The 16,883-nt window shown below is 53.6% G+C and overlaps 1 protein-coding gene across 2 annotated transcripts; it reads left to right on the forward strand.

The window, feature by feature from the left end:
• Positions 1-352: 352 nt before the first annotated feature.
• TTLL1 (tubulin tyrosine ligase like 1) lies at positions 353-14,006 on the forward strand. Of its 2 annotated transcripts, none has more exons than XM_038756466.1 (10): positions 353-435; positions 3,093-3,209; positions 4,788-4,996; positions 5,373-5,553; positions 7,358-7,492; positions 7,613-7,721; positions 8,901-9,044; positions 9,191-9,277; positions 12,039-12,202; positions 12,946-14,006. In XM_038756466.1, the coding sequence occupies exons 2-10, from the start codon at positions 3,097-3,099 to the stop codon at positions 13,073-13,075; spliced, it is 1,272 nt and encodes a 423-aa protein (XP_038612394.1). In that variant the 5' UTR covers positions 353-435; positions 3,093-3,096; the 3' UTR covers positions 13,076-14,006. The 2 variants fall into 2 exon arrangements, with proteins under 2 accessions (XP_038612394.1, XP_038612395.1); XM_038756467.1 differs by lacking the exon at positions 353-435 and adding an exon at positions 1,584-1,605.
• The last annotated feature ends 2,877 nt before the right edge of the window (positions 14,007-16,883 follow it).

Here is a 16,883-nt window from a genome sequence, read left to right on the forward strand (position 1 = left end):
TTGTACTTCCCAAGCGCTTAGTACAGTGCTCTGCACACAGTAAGCGCTCAATAAATAGGACTGAATGAATGAATGAATGAATACAAGGTTGCCCTCGGGTAAGGGCCTGGAAGGGGAGGCTTCCCAGCACGCAGGCGCACGAGGAGGGAGGGAGGGCCGGGCCGGGCCGGGCCAGGCCAGGGGACCCGAGCCTTGACCCGGAAGTAGTTCCTGGGGGGGGGTCGTCGTCCGTCCGTCCGCGTTGCGTCCCTTGTTCCCTAGGAGGTGCCCCGGAAGTAGAAGCGGGTGAGGCCGAGCGGGTGGGCCCCCCCCACCCGGGCCCGGCCGGTGTCTGTCCGCTGCTCATCCCCACCAGGCGGAGCCGGGATCCTCCGGGATCCTCCGGGGCTCGGTCCGTCCGCCCGCCGCCCACAGTCGTCTCGGCCCCTTGCCCAGGTCCGCGCGCCTCCCCCCGGCCGGGCACGGGGAAGCGGTCCCCTCCCTCCCCCCCGGCAGCCGCGGCCCCTGCCCTCCGTCGGCTCGACACTCCTCACCCTGGGCTTCAAGGCCGCCCATCCCTCCATCCCCTGGCCCCCTCCTACCTCACCTCTCTTCTCTCCTTCTGCAGCCCAGCCCGCACCCTCCGCTCCTCTGCCGCCAATCTCCTCACCGGGCCCCGTTCTCGCCTGTCCCGCCGTCATCTCCCTGGCCTGGAATGCCCCCAATCTCTCTGCCCATACGCCAAGCTCGCTCTCTTCCTCCCTTCAAGGCCCTACTGCGAGCTCACCTCCTCCAGGAGGCCTTCCCGGACTGAGCCCCTTCCTTCCTCTCCCCCTCGTCCCCCTCTCCATCCCCCCATCTTACCTCCTTCCCTTCCCCACAGCACCTGTATATATGTATATATGTTTGTACAGATTTATTACTCTATTTTACTTGTGCATATCTATTCTGTTTATTTTATTTTGTTAGTGTGTTTGGTTTTGTTCTCTGTCTCCCCCTTTTAGACTGTGAGCCCACTGTTGGGTAGGGACTGGCTCTATGTGTTGCCAACTTGGACTTCCCAAGCGCTTAGTACAGTGCTCTGCACACAGTAAGCGCTCAATAAATACGATTGATTGATTGATTCTCCAGCCCAGCCCGCACCCTCCGCTCCTCTGCCGCTAATCTCCTCACCGGGCCTCGTTCTCGCCTGTCCCGCCGTCGACCCCCGGCCCACGTCCTCCCCCGGGCCTGGAATTCTTTTCCTCCCTTCAAGGCCCTGCTGAGAGCTCACCTCCTACAGGAGGCCTTCCCAGACTGAGCCCCCACCTTCCTCTCCCCATCCCCCCCCCCGCCTTACCTCCTTCCCCTCCCCACAGCACCTGTATACATGTATATGTTTGTACATATTTATTACTCTATTTAATTATTTATTTTATTTGTACATATTTATTCTATTTATTTTATTTTGTTTATGTTTTGTTTTGTTCTCTGTCTCCCCCTTCCAGACTGTGAGCCCACTGTTGGGTAGGGACCGTCTCTAGATGTTGCCAACTTGTACTTCCCAAGCACTTAGTACAGTGCTCTGCACACAGTAAGCACTCAGTAAATACGATTGAATGAAGGAGAGAGCAGCGTGGCTCAGTGGTAAGAGCATGGGCTTTAGAGTCAGAATTCATGGGTTCAAATCCCGGCTCCACCACTTGTCAGCTGTGTGACTTTGGGCAAGTCACTTAACTTCTCTGTGCCTCTGTTACCTCATCTGTAAAATGGGGGTTAAGATTGTGAGCCCCACGTGGGACATCCTGATCACCTTGTAACCTCCCCAGCGCTTAGAACAGTGCTTTGCACATAGTAAGCACTTAATAAATGCCATTATTGTTATTATTATTTTATTAATGAATGAATGAATGAATGGGCACGGCCCAGCTCCTGTTGGTCTGGGCTGCGAATTCTTTAAGAGCGGATCGTGCCCTCTGCGGGGGAGGCACAGAGGGCCCCCCCTCCCCCCCACCAAAAAAAAAGCTGGGCAGCTTCACCCGAAGGCAGGGTTAGGCGGGCTCGACCGTGGTCTCGTGCGGGGAGGATTACAGGGAACGTGTCGGCCAACTCTATTGTATTGTACTCTACCAAGCGCTTAGTACAGTGCTGTATTCGTAGCAAGCGCCCAATAAATGCCATTGATTGGTTCAAGGGGATGCCGCTCCCCGCCCCTCCCGAGGGCCAAGAAAACAAGCAGTGGAACCTGCCACTGGCAAGGTTACCACTGTCTTTGCGCCGTATATATGGACCCTGAGGACTGTGAGGGCTTCGGCCCCACGGCAGCGTTGGCCCCCAAACCTCTTCCTCTCACTCCGGTTTTTATCTCTTGCCTCTTTCTGGCATGGTTATCTTATATCCACCCCAGCACATAGTCTGGTGCTTGGCATATGCTAAGCGCTTAAATATAATTTATTCATTCACTTAATTCATTCAACTGTACTTATTGAGTGCCTACTGTGTGCAGAGCACCATATTAAGCACATTCCCTGCCCTCAGCGACCTACGATTGAAAATGCCAGCCCTATAGAGAAGCAGTGCTGACCCCTTTCTAGATAGACTGGATATTTCTGGAGTGACTGGGGTCCTTTTCTGGATGAATGGGATGATCTGGAGCAGCTGGGGGCCTTTTTCTGAGACTAGCAGTCGCATGCTCTTGCTGATAATAACGGTGGTATTTGTTAAGCACTTTCTAGGTGCCAAGCACAGTGCAGAGCCCTGGGGTAGGTACAAGATAAACAGATTGGACATAGTCCCGTCCCTGTCCCACGTGGACTGATGGCTCCAGAACCGGCCCGGCTCACAGCCCCTGCCTTTCGGACCACCGGAGCCGTGGGGTAGAAAGTCTGGAAAGAGTCTGTGGCCACCCTCTCTCCACCCCAACCCAGATATCCGTTCCCTCTGTGGTAGCCAGTCCCAGGGGGAAGGACAGGTAGTAGGAGCAGTGCCTTGACCAGCTTAATGAAATAAGCCAGTGGTCTTGGGTGGACAGGGCTGACTCAGAGGGTGGGGCTCCCCTGACCTCAGGCTGGGGACACTTGGGTTTTCAGTGTGATGGGCTAATTCCTCCCCGTTGACATCCTCGTTTTCTGTAGGAGAATGGCGGGAAAAGTCAAATGGGTAACGGATATCGAGAAGTCCGTGCTGATCAATAACTTTGAGAAGAGGGGGTGGATTCAAGTGGCTGAAAATGAAGATTGGAATTTTTACTGGTAAGAGCCATTTTCTCTTTGCTTTTCCAAAGCTGGATTTGGGGGTTTTACCTTCCATTCTAGTGCCGCGAATTCCCACCGACTCCTCACCACGGAGCAGACGTTTCCCAAATAACTGGAACTGGGTCATGTTGGGCCTTTCAATAACAGGCTGCACGGTTTTCTTCCCCAAGCAATTTACCCAGATGTGGGCCCCGTGCCCCTATCGGGGACTCCCCGTTGGTGTTGGAGGGCCTGTGCCTCAGAGCCCTAACGAGGCTTATGAGGAGTAACGGAGAAAGAACCAGCCAAGGTCCATGCTCTCGAAGAGCTTACGGTCTCCCGAGGGAACCAGGACCCACCTGGCTATGCGAATGTGCCTCTAAATAGGCCCAAGCGGCAGAAGTGTGAAGTGTTAAAGAGCCCTAAGACCGCCTGTCCATTCCCCCGCCTTCGCCCCACTGCTTGTCTGCTCCCCTGCCCACTCTCCTGCTCCTTCCTCCCTTTCTCATCACAGGATGTGAAGCACAGCAGAAATTTAAGGTGAGTGAAGGGGGAACAGGGGTGGCATCTCTGTCCTGACAGGGGTGGCATCCCTTTCCTTTCTGATGGATGGTGGTCAGAACAAAGGATGTGGGGGTTCCCCTTTCCACCCTTCCCTGAGATGGGGGGACCCCAAGTCTGGTGTTGCACAGCACTGTGAGAGGCCTTTGGATGCAGGGGCCAAGTGCCAAAGGGTATAGGGAGAGAGAATGAGGGGACCCCGTTTGCCTCTGACCCTCCTTCCCCCCTTCTCTCTTTCCCCTTTTCTCCATCATCTCCCTGTTTCCTTCCCTCTCCCTGACACCCTGGAGGTTTCTGGGAGGGACCTGTGTTCAGAAACTGCTGGAGATGCAAGCCAGGCAGGAAACCATGAAAAGGAGATACAGAACTCTTGGTTTCTCAGTGCGGGAAATCAATCACAAATTTTAAGTGGTAGTCCCCATTTCCATCAACTTGCCGGACGAAACCCAGGCCCCAAGTATTGCTTCTTTCGAATGCATTCTCATGTGGGACATCAGCTGGAAGCATGGATTCCAAATATGCAGCCCCCCTGGCCAAAGCTGAGGGGTTCTGATCTTTTGGCCCTTTTGGCCTTTGGCAGCTTTACAAGCATCTCTTGCTCCAGCCTCAGTTGGTCCCGTCCTCCCCTTAGCCTTAAGCAGCCGGTCACGATTCAACGTCTGAGGATGATTAGACTCGAGGCCGCCATTCTAGAAAGTCGGGCCCACTGTGCCTCGTCCATCACCGGCCCAAGAGTCATCGTTTTCTGACTCAGCCCCAGCCCAATGGAGCTCCCCTGCCTGGTCTGAGCTCCCAGGAACCTGTTCCTCTGTCCACTGAATCCTCTTCCTAGGAGCCTTTACAGCGAGACCCAAAGAAATCTGCCCATCTGCCTGAGCTCTGCCTAGGCCACATCTTCAGCATAGAGCCACGTGAGAGAGTCCCAGTTGCACTGTCTGTCCCAGATCCCTCCTCATGTTGGTACAGTCTGGGCATAAGAGGCCAGGGAATGGCGCTTGGGTTTTCCGAGCCCCGATCCTGCCACTTCTCTTTCAGGATGAGTGTCCAAACGATCCGGAACGTTTTCAGCGTGGAAGCTGGCTACCGCCTCTCGGACGATCAGATCGTCAACCACTTCCCGAACCACTATGAGCTGACCAGGAAGGACCTGATGGTGAAGAATATTAAGCGGTACAGGAAAGAACTCGAGAAAGAAGGGAGCCCCTTAGCCGAGAAGGATGAGAATGGCAAGCACCTTTACTTGGGTATGTGTCTCGCGGGTGAGCCCATGATTTGCTCGATTGCTGGACTGTGACCATGTCGCACCCCCGGTCCACTTCGGGCTCCGACATGTTGGCACTTGTGCGGACCTGAGAGTGCCGCACTTGTGCCCCCCCTGGGTTTGACGTTAAAGCCGTGGGCGGTCTGACCCTCGAACCATTCCTCCTCCCATTTCTTCCCGGGAGCTGAGGCTGGTTGATCCTCTCGGTCAGTGTGGTGATGACCTGTGAGGTCGGTCAGTGTGAATCTACGGTCCGTGACGCAGACGGGGCCGGCGGGGAGGGCTGACCAGAGACCCGTCGTTGAGCTCTGTGGCGGCTTGGTGGGCCTTGACATTGCCTCTTTGTCCTTGCGACTTAGATTTTGTGCCGGTCACTTTCATGCTTCCTGCCGATTACAACCTGTTTGTTGAAGAATTCAGAAAAAACCCTTCCAGCACGTGGATTATGAAACCTTGTGGAAAAGCGCAGGGAAAGGGGATATTCCTCATCAACAAACTGTCCCAGATTAAGAAGTGGTCGCGGGACAGCAAGACGTCCTCGTAAGTATAGAGGAGGCGTGAGACTGGCTTGTCTCGATTCCATATCTGAAGCGTTTTTCACGGTAGAGCTGAAAGGAGTCACTAGGCCCCCGGGGGTGCATCTGATCAAGCCCTCTGGCCGCCTGTCTGCCTGCCCGAGCCGGCGTGAGCATTTTCAGGAGAAGGGGTGCCCCTTTCATTTCACCCGGGGGAGATGACTCAGCATCTCCAAGGATAGGGGAGGCCGAGTCTTGGTGAGAAGGTGTCCTGAGGCTCAGAGGGTGGGGACCCGGCCTCTCTACCCTACTCTGCAGTCCTGTTTGGGCCTCAGTTTTCCCATTTGAGAAATGGAGTGACAAAGTCCAACACCCCTCGGTGGTGTGGTGCCGATGACTTCTAGATCATCCGAGTTGTCTGCATTGCTCCCAGAGTTGTGTCATGTGCTTGGTATTTGACTGTCGGGCAGGTGAAGTGTGGCTCCCTAGCTCTAGTTCAGCAGATCGGATGGGTGGTGGCTCAGGTGGTCCCTAGTAACCCAGGAGGTGAGCCCGAAATGGCGGGTGCTGGTGGTGGGGTTGTGTGACTCACGTAAATGGACCATTAGAGAAGCAGCATGGCCTAGTGGAAAGAGCACGGGCTTGGGAGTCAGAGGATCTGGGTTCTAATCCAGGTTCTGACATGGGTCTACCGTATGACCCTGGGCAAGTCGCGTCACTTCTCTATGCCTCAGTTACTTCTGTAAACTGGGGATTAAATCTTACTCCCTCCTGTGTAGACTGTGAGCCTTCTGTGTGATAGGGACTAAGTGCAATCTGATTAATGTGCATCTACCCCAGCACTGAGAACAGTGCTTGCATGGGTGACCATGGTGTCCCTTCCTGGAGGAACCCGACTGGGTGGAGCCTGACTGGATCTCTGCATCCTCTCAGAGGTCACCTGTGACCCTCTTCTCGCCAAAGCCATCGGCCTCTCCACCTTCCTAATCCCCCTCGACCTCTCAGTTGCCTTCAACACTGTCGATCACCTCCTTCTCCTGGAAATGTTATCCAATCTGGGCTTCACTGACATTGTCCTCTCTGGGTTCTCCTCGTAGCCCTCTGGCTGCTTATTCTCAGTCTTTTTCGTGGGCTCCTCTTCTGTCTCCCACCCTCTAACTGTGGGAGTCTCTCAGGGTTCAGTGCCTTCTCTTCTCCATCTACACCCCCTCCCTTGGAGAACTCTCCAATAATCAGGTCGGACACAGTCCCCGTCCCACATAGGGCTCACAATCTTAATCCCCATTTTAATGAGGGAACTGAGGCACGGAGAAGTTAAGTGGCTTGCCCAAGGTCACATAGCAGACATATGGTGAAGCTGGGACTAGAACCCTGGTCCCTCTGACTTCCAGGCCTGTGTTCTATCCACTAGGCCAGGCTGCTTCCCCACTTTTTATCCCACTCCTTTCTGCATTGCCCTGATTTGCTATCTTTATTCACCCCTCCCTCAGCCCCACAACATTTACATACATATCCGTAATATATTTATTTATAGTAATATCTGTCCCCGCCGCTCTAGACTTTAAGCTTGTTAAGGGCAGGGAATATGCTTACCAACTCTATTATATATTGTACTTTCCCGAGTGCTTAATACAGTGCCCAGCACACAGTAAGTGCTCAATAAATGCAATCGATTGATTTATTGATCGATTGCCCTGGTCCCTTGGATCCAGTAGTGGGCAGGGTCAGGCCAGGAGACAGAGAGAGAGAAGGTTGGTGGGAGAGAGAGAGCAGGAGGGGGGGCGGCACTTTGACATTTGATTCTGAGCCCGAGGCTCGGTGCTTTCCAGGTTCGTGGCCCAGCCTTCTAAAGAAGCCTACGTGATCTCACTGTACATTAACAACCCATTATTGATTGGCGGGAGGAAGTTCGATCTGCGCCTGTACGTGCTGGTATCCACGTACCGCCCCCTGCGCTGCTACATGTAAGGATGCTCGCTTCCCCGTTTCCCTCGGCCCGGGTGGACAGAGTGGAGAAGTCTCAGCTGAGCTTCTCAGCTTCTTCCTCTAGCTAGGGCCCTTAATGCCTTTCACCCCTCTCCTAGGTACAAACTGGGTTTTTGTCGGTTTTGCACAGTGAAGTACACGCCCAGTACCAGTGAGTTGGACAACATGTTTGTTCATCTCACCAATGTGGCCATCCAGAAACATGGGGTAAGTTGGGTCCCGCGAGGAAATTTTCCATCGCCTTTTCGATAGCATCCAAGTAAGGCTGACTGATATGCCCCCAACTTTGCCCCCCAGCCCCAGGCCAAACCCTTCCCTGTTGTCTCTCTCCACCCACCCAGGGCCTCAGCCTTCTTGGCAGCGTGGTATACAGATTCATTCATTCATTGTCGTATTTATTGAGCACTTACTGTGTGCAGAGCACTGTACCAAGCGGTCGGGAGAGTACAACATAACAATAAACAGACATATTCCCTACCCACAACGAGCCTACAGTCTAGGTGAGACAGGCATTCACATAAATAAATAAATGTGGACTGGACGTAGCTTAGAGCCTAGTGGCAGATAGCACTTGGATGATGGCTCTGCTGCCCCTTGCTGGTTGAGCCCTTGGGTGTGTGTCTGTCTGTCTGTCTGTCTGTCTGTCTGTCTGTCTGTCTCTCCGGGAGTCGGGCAGACCTGGCCCTGTATGGTGCCATGATGGGAGCTGTGAAGGGAGTGGTGTTGGATGGGCAAGGGGGAGGGCAAACCCCAACCGTGGCCTCGGGCCTGTCCCAGGAGCTCAGCCACCAGAGGCCTGGTGCAGGACAGTGGACACCCTGGCCCCTCGAGCCTCCAGGGCCGCCTGCATCCCCAGAACTCCCTAGTGAGATCCAGGGCCCCCTTCCTGAGATAGTCACTCGATCACTAGGATTTCCTGAGCACCTGCTGTGGGCAGAACACTGGACTAAGTAAGCATCTGGGAGGGGACAATAGAGATAGTAGACTCGATCCTTGACTTCTTGGGGCTTACAGTCTATTGGGTGCACAGCACTGGAGTGAGTGCTTGGGAGAGGACAGTAGAAGGAGTAGATGCCATCCCTGCCCTCAAGAAGCTGTCTTTCTAGAAGCATTAGAATCAATGACTGAGGAGGAGAAAGGAGAAGGCGATGTATATAGGAGTTGGTGCCTGGGCAGTGGGGCCAGGGTAAGGCATGCGGTGAAACCGAGCACGGGAATGCGGAGCAGCAGAGATGCAGCATGTGAGGATGTGGGACAGCAGGGATACAGTGTGTGGGGCAGTGGGGATGCGGGGATGCAGAAGGCGGGACAGCGGGCAACACGCAGTTTCCCTAAGTCGGGGTGCCGGAAGCAGTGAGAAGCCTTGTTTTTCCTGAATGTTGTCAGGACGACTACAATCACATCCACGGGGGCAAGTGGACAGTGAATAACTTGAGGTTGTACCTGGAGAGCACGCGTGGAAAGGAGGTCACGAGCAAACTGTTTGATGACATCCACTGGATCATCGTGCAGTCGCTCAAGGCCGTAGCAGTAAGTGGGGCCGTGGGAGCTGGGAGACTCGCAGAGATTCATCTTCTGGTGTGGGGGGTGGAGGTGGCAGGGGTGCCTATCCTTGGGGACTGGGGCGGTGGTTGCGGGGAGGGCCCTCATTTTGCCGGTTTCCCCTCTCACTTCAGCCCGTCATGAACAATGACAAGCACTGCTTCGAGTGCTACGGCTACGACATCATAATCGACGACAAACTCAAGCCGTGGCTGATTGAGGTAATTGAGCCGTCCCGGGATGCCACCCTGGGGTGCCGTCCTGGGCTGTAGCCCTCACATTCCTCCTGCTGGGGGCTGGTTCGTAGCATCTCTGGGCTCGGGGTGGGTGGGGCAGCGAGACCCCCATCCCCACCCCACCCCGAGGGGGACACTTTGGTTTGGAGACACTTGCTGGACCACTGCCCTCTCTGGAGCAGCTAGCTCATGCCTTGGAGGGAGCCACCAGCTTGAAAACCAACCAGTAGTCTTTATTGAGCAGTTACTGTGTTCAGAGCACTGGATTAAGGCGCTTGGGAGAGGACAGTACAGCAGAGTGGGTGGACACGTTCCCTGCCCACAAGGAGCCGACAGTGTACAGGGGGAGTCCGACGTTAAAGTAGACTAGGGATAGGAGAAATAGTAGACTATTTCAGGCCTCTAGAGAACAAAGAGGCATTTCGAGCCCCCCAGTAACAGCGCACAGTCGTCCAACCCGCAAGGCTGCGGTCAGATCGGTCAAATTGGGCTTGGCCGAACCGGTGGGTTACTGGGGGTCCTGCTCTCAATCAATCAATCAATCAATCGTATTTATTGAGTGCTTACTGTGTGCAGAGCACTGTGCTAAGCGCTTGGGAAGTACAAGTTGGCAACATGTAGAGACGGTCCCTACCCAACAGTGGGCTCACAGTCTAGGAGGTGGAGACAGACAACAAAACAAAACATATTAACAAAATAAAATAAACAGAATAGTAAATATGTACAAGTAAAATAAATAGAGTAATAAATCTGTACAAACATATATACAGGTGCTGTGGAGAGGGGAAGGAGGTAGGGCCGGGGGGAGGGGGAGAGGAAGGAGGGGGCTCAGTCTGGGAAGGCCAGAAGTTGAAAGATCAGTATGCTCAGCCCAGGCTCATGGGGTCAGCTGCGAAGGAGACCACTGTCTCTGGGGATGAATCCCATGGGTTCTCTGGGCCAGGTGGACCTTGGGGAGCAAGGTCTAGTGGAAAGAGAAGAGGCCTGGGAATCAGAGGACCTGAGTTCTAATCCCAGCTTTGTCACTTTACCTGCTGCATGACCTTGGGAAAGTCCCCTAACTTCTTGATGCCCCAGGTCCCTCATCTGCAAAGTGGGGATTCAATAGCTGTTCTCCCTCTGACTTAGACTGTGAGCCCCATATGGGACCTGATGATCTCGTGTCTACCCCAGAGCTCTGTACAGGGCTTGGCACGTAGCGCTTAACAAATATCACAGGTATCATTGTTATTATGATTATTATTATTCCCTTCACACTCAAGGAGTCGGTGCCACAAGGTAGATTCCCGCCCTGAATGTGGGTGACCCGCTCCGATGCTCCAAATTGCTGGTCGTTTGGGATTTGAGTTGGACTGTGCAAATTAAAGTGGGGCGCTCCCTGCGGGTCTTTGTACAGCCTTTCCAGATTTGTGTTTTGGAGCTCAGCCACCAGGCGCACACGTGTCTTCTCTGCAGCAGGTTTCACTGCCCCCCTGCGATTCGCTTGACCGGAAGTAGACCCTCCCCATCCCTTCTACCTTATCCACGCCCCTTCTCCCCTCTCCTGAGGCGGAACGAGAGGACAGAAGGCCTGGTGGAAAATTAAATCGGCCCTCTCGACCATGCCTCCCACCACAGGTCATCACTTGCCACGCCATTTATTAAGAGTTTAATGGGTAGGCTGTCAGAGTGGGGAAAGACGAGCACCCTTTTGCTTAATTGTAATTCATTTCATTTTGACTAATGGAATTTATTATGCTCTTGCTAGGGGCTGAGCACTGACCTCAGCATGGGGGTGGGATCAAGATAATCTGGTCAGAAATGGTCCCAATCCCTCGTGCGATTCCTAGCTTCTGGGAATCTTTCCGGCTGCAGAACCCAGAGAGGCGGCATGAAGGCGGGGGCGGTTCAGGAGACCCGTTTTGCTGAGGAACAACAGGAGACTCTCCTGCTGCACGTCCAAGGGAACCAGGTTGACCAGAGCCAGGCAAATGTCAATCAGACCTACACTGCATTATTAGGCCGGGCTGGGCTCTGAGCCCAGGTCCAGATTCTAATTGGGGGTTCTGCTCAAATTCAGCCTCAGGAGCCATGTCCCATGGGCCACAGTCAATCAATCAGTGATATTTATTGAGCACTTACCATTTACAGAGCACTGTACTGAACACTTAGCACTGTACTGCCCTCGAAGGTGAGGCTGTGAGCCCCATTTGGGACAGGAACTGTGTCCAACCTGGTGGACTTGCCCCAGCACTTAAAACAGTGCTTAACACGTAGTAAGCGCTTAATAAATGCCATTATTATTATTCCCGCTGCTGGGAAAGGAATATAGGCAGCAAGCTAAAAAGATGACATGTCTGGAATCCACTTTATAGAAAGGGGGTGTTAAGGTGCCACAGAGATGGCAGTAACCGGCAGCTCGTGGGGGATCGTGGAACAGCACCAGAGAGTGCTGCCCGCCCATACCCACACATGAGTGTTTGACTCTAAGCAAAATGAGTTAGGAAGGAAGGGGCCTCGTTGTCTGCGGTGGGACTCCAGCCCGGGAGGAGCAGAAAGCCCTGCTGAAAGAGTAGAGCACTGGGGATCCTGGTCCCAGAGCTGCTTGTCCGGGCCTAGGTGGGTGGCCCGGCGATCTGACACCAACTCTAGCCAGCAGAACCCCTCGCGAGGCCCCAGCCCTCAGCCCACAGGTTAGGTGGAGGAGGTGCCGGAGAAAGATCTTGTTGTTGACACTGCTGTTATCATCGCCATGGCGGCCTCCCAGGTCAATGCCTCACCGTCCCTCACATCCAGCACAGCCAATGACCGCATCCTCAAATACAACCTCATCAACGACACCCTGAACATCGCCGTGCCCAACGGTGAGATTCCAGACTGCCGGTGGAACAAATCGCCCCCCAAGGAAGCGCTGGGGAACTACGAGATTCTGTAAGTGGGGACGGCCGGGGGCCTTGAGTCACCTGGCTCGTGGGCTTAGCTTTTTGGTCTAGTGGAAGCCTGGTTCATGCGTAGCATTAGGCAAGCCATGTTTCTGTTTCTCCCGGAGGGCCGGGGTCTGACCTGGGCCCAAGCCTTATGGAGCATGATTGCCTAAACCGTGTACTTCTGTGGGTTCCCCCATCTCTTCCCTACCCAGACCACGACTCACCAACGAATCAGGAACCCTGCATCCCTGCCTGGTTTTCCAGGATGAGGGAAGGCATTCTCACCTGGCTCCCCCCTATCTTTGGTGAGGAGGAAACAGGAAACAGAAGGAAGTTGTCCTGGCCCTTGAAGGCTACCGGAAAGCAAGCACTAAAGCCCCACCTCTCAGAGTGCTGAGCTCCGGTTTTCCAGGAGGCAGACGTAGGACCCAGACCCACACCCAACTCAGCCATCCGGGCGATTCAGTGAGGGACTGGCGAGAGCCGAGCGACGAGCCAGACCCGAGTCACTGGCGGAGTCTGTGAGGCCAAGACGACAGATCCGTTTGGGTCAGGATTGCTGGGTTGGTTGAGATGGTGTCAAGGAGGATCGCCATACAGCAGGCGGCTGGGTGCTTCGTCCCGCTTTTGGGACCGTCGAACTGATCTCTGCTGAGCACCTCGTCCACCAGGCCCCCACCCATCCAGTTTGGCTTATCAGTGGCTTGGCTTGATGCAAAACTTGTTTTGTTATCCTTACCATCCTAGGTACGACGAAGAGTTGGCCCAGAGTGAGGGAGCGGATCGGGATTTGAGAAATCGGCCCGGACAGTCCATCGGGTCCAAGGGCGGCAGAGTGAGAGACGCAGGAAAGCCCATGCTCACGACATGGAAATAGCGGCACCAGCGACAAGCTGGCTGCCAGGCCTGGACTCTCTGGGGACTCAGACAGGCCTGGCCTTGATCCGGGGGCTTCTGACAAACTCCCCATTCTGACTGCTCCCTCCCCCACCGACATGATACTGGGAAGCAGAGCCTCGACCCGGCCAGGAGGCCCAGTGGTCCACTTGCACTCTCCTGCCCGAGCGATGGCTGTTCACCGTTGCCTGCTGCCCGCTGTCCCCATGGTCCTGCTGGTCCTCGTGGTAGGAGCCTGCCTCCCTGTTGCGCGAGGTCTTGCCTGTCCCAGAAAGTGGCTCCCAGCTGTGTTTTGCCCAAAGGATTCATCCTCAGGTGGCTCCCAGCCCTGGGGCCAGGCACAGGCACGTTTGGTTTTGGGGTTGCTTTGGCTTTCAGTCTCCTCCGGCTTGTCTTGACCACATCTTTGGGCAATCCAGTGACAGTAGTGGGTACCACCATATAATCCCATGTGTCCGGCGCAGTTGGTGCAGACCCGTCCTTGCCTGGCACGGAGTGAATTTCCAAGCGATGAGGGAGGAGGTGGTCAGCTCAGTGCCCGCCCTGTCAGTGTGAACAGTTCTTGGCTTTTTCCTCCTCATGCGCCAGCACCAGGTCAGGAGGAGGGTTTCATTGGTGGGAGTCGGTGGTCAGCCCCAGCCACACAGCCCTCTCTCGGGTGGGACGTCACCGCACTGGTCTTCTGCGACCGACTTGGGGAAAATAAAGCGAAGGCCAGGGGAGCGCTGAGGCCAACACACCAGTGATCAATCGATCGTTTGGGTTAATGGATACACCAGGGGAACTCCAGAGGCCATGGGGCACTTCAACTTGAGGGCTTCTACAGGGCTTTCTCCTTAAATCAATCAGTGGAATTTTCTGAGCACCTTCGGGTACAGAGCATTGTGCTAATCAGTCCAACAATGGTATTCATCGAGCACTTGCTGTGTGCAGAGCACTGTACTTAAGCACTTGGAAGAGGACAAGACTGTAGAGTTAGTAAGCACGATCCCTGCCCATAAGGGGCTTCCAGTTTAATGTGAGAGACTGACAGACAGAACTTATTTAGAGAAAGGAGTAAAAAGAGAGGTGAATTAATAAGAACTTAAATAGTAATGAAAATTGACATGAACAGGAGGGCCCTGGGGACTTGGACGACATAAATGGGTGCAGTGTGGCCTGGGGAGAAGAACATTAATCAGGGAAGGCTTCCCGGAGGAGGTGGGGTTTCAGGAGAGCATCGATGTAGTCTGTCGGATACTCTCCTGAAACACTTTCCTTTCATGCTGGGAAGACCTCGTTCTAATTCTTTACCTCAAAAAGAATCATCTGTCACCTCAGGTCCTGCCCTTCCTGGTATGAGAGTTTTGGAGTGTATAATTGGTATGTGAGAAGTCTCACTCTCAACTAGTGGAAGATCCCTCAGGTGGTTTTCTTCCGGCCAGGAAGGCAGTAGAATTGCAGACTGCAAAGAAACTAGAGACTCTGCAGGCCAACTGACCACTCTGTCGCAGGTCAAATGATTTTTGGGCCATTTGACCTGCCCTTGTCCTGAACGAATGGGCCTGGGGATTTTGCTTTGAAGTGTGGAAAACCCCCCCCAAAAAACCTACTTTAGGCTTCCAGTAGTAGTAACAGCAGTAGTGGTAGTCGTACTAGTAGTAGTAGTGCTGGTGGTGGGTGTAACTGTGTTATTGGGTGCTCACTGGGTGCAGTGCACTGTAAAAACCACTTTAAGCTTTCATTAGTTGTCATGGTAACGGTATTTATTGAGGGCCCACGGGGCACAGTGCACTCTAAAGAAGTACAGTGGATGAAACATGTACCCACAAGAAGCTTACCCTTGACTGGGGAAGGAGACATAGAACTATTTAAATTGCAACTGAATCTGAATCTTATTAAAAAAAAAACTCAGTTTGTGGTGTGGAGAAAGAATGCTGAGATTTGGCCCCAGCTCTGCCACTGACTCACCGGGTGATGCTGTAAGAGTCGCTAACTACTCTGTGGCTCAGTTTCTCCAACTGATCTGTTCCACCTTACCTCAGGCGATGTGATGGAAAATGAGATAATATACGGAAAAGGGCTTTCAGTTCTTAGGGAGAAAAAATATCTCAGTTTGAGGCATTTGTCATTGCAGTTTATATGTGACTAAATCTTTGCTGATTCGAATGTTGATTTTTCCAGTAGAGTGCTCAAGATCACATGCGTGGTTCTGTCTTTTATGTGGTGCCCTCCAAACTCCCATCCCAGCCCCAGATGCTACCCCCATCCTTTTTTAAAAACAATGGTATTAAAACTCTTAGTATGTGCTAGGCACTGTACTAAGCGCTGGAGTAGATACAAGGTATTCAGGATGGACACAGTCATGACCTACATGGGGCTCACAGTCTGACTCCCCAGTTTACAGTGAGGGAACTGAAGCACAGAGAAGTGAAGTGACTTGCCCAAGGTCACACAGCAGGCAAGTGGCAGAGTCAGGATTAGAACCCAGATCCTTCCAACTCCCAGGCCCATGCTCTTTCCACTAGGCCACTCTGCTTCTCATTCCTGTTCCTTGATCCCAACCAGAGCTGCTGGACTGCAGCATCAATCAAGATTGATGCTTAATTGAATCAAGCTCTGTTCAGCCCATCCGGGCTTGACGGTCAAGCACAGCATGGATGTAAATATGGTCAGCATCAGCTTTCCTTTTGGGACACCAAGCTGTGCTGATTGACGTAGGTGACAAAACCTAGCACTGTCTTTCTTGAGTGACAGTCTAGCTTAGTCTGTGAGCCCCATGTGAGACAGGGACTCTCTCGACCCGATTAACTCGTATCTACTCCAGGACTTAGAACAGTGCTTGGTGCATAGTAAGCACTTAAGAAATATCACCGTTACTAGGGGTAGGAGCCTAGCATGTTTCTGAGTGACAGAGAAGCAGCATGGCATAGTGGATACAGCACAGGCCTGAGAGGTCATGGGTTCTAATCCCAGCCCCTCCATTTGTCTGCTGTGTGACCTTGGGCAAGTCACTTCACTTCTCTGGGCCTCAGTTCCTTCAGCTGTAAAATGGGGATTAAGACTGTGAGCACCACATGGGACAGGGATTGTGTCCAACCCCATTTGCCAGCACTTAATATGGTGCCTGGCACATAGCGCGCATTTAACGAATACCATCATCATCGTTATTATTATTGTTATTGGTAATTCAGACAGTCTAGTGGTGGAGAGGAGTGGGAGGAGGGGCGAGAGGAGCCTAACGTGAGGCAGAGAGTGTAGGGTAAGGCGGATCCTCTGGCCGGATGACCCGCACTGGTGAAGTCACGTGCTAGGGCAGGTGTTTCCTCCAATCCCGCCCAAACCCACTCGCCAGCACTGCGCTCGTCCTGGAAAACATTTGTGTGTAAACAGGAGCTTTCCACCGGCTGATGGGAGCAGAGTGGGGAGGCCCCGTTCAGGGTCATCGTCCCCCACCGCCCCCTGCATGTGCTGACCCCATCCCTCCACTACGTGCTCAGCTTGATGTCCCGGCACTGAGCCTCCTAAGCACCAAGAAGATGTCTTCAGGCTATTGGGCGACCGACACGGCTCCCACTTCTCAGGTCATGGGCCACACTGCTCTGTCGGGGGAGGATGAGTCCTTGGACACCCCCCGGTCCACCCTGCTCTGCAGGGGGAGGATGAGTCCCCCGCCCCCAAGCCTCCCGGTCCGTGCTGTTCTCTTGGAGCGAGAGCATTTCCCACCCGTGTTTCCCCAGGCCTGTTATTAACAATAATAATAATGATGGCATTTGTTAAGTGCCTACTACTATATGCAAAGCACTGTT

Source organism: Tachyglossus aculeatus, chromosome 14, assembly GCF_015852505.1.
Source record: "Tachyglossus aculeatus isolate mTacAcu1 chromosome 14, mTacAcu1.pri, whole genome shotgun sequence".
Lineage (NCBI taxonomy): Eukaryota > Metazoa > Chordata > Mammalia > Monotremata > Tachyglossidae > Tachyglossus > Tachyglossus aculeatus.

Excerpts from the sequence above, each read along its gene's own strand:
- TTLL1 (XM_038756466.1), top strand. The coding sequence starts at position 3,097 with ATGGCGGGAAAAGTCAAATGGGTAACGGATATCGAGAAGTCCGTGCTG. Across the intron at positions 9,045-9,190 it reads AGTCGCTCAAGGCCGTAGCA|CCCGTCATGAACAATGACAA; the intron begins GTAAGTGGGGCC and ends CTCTCACTTCAG. Across the intron at positions 9,278-12,038 it reads TCAAGCCGTGGCTGATTGAG|GTCAATGCCTCACCGTCCCT; the intron begins GTAATTGAGCCG and ends GCGGCCTCCCAG.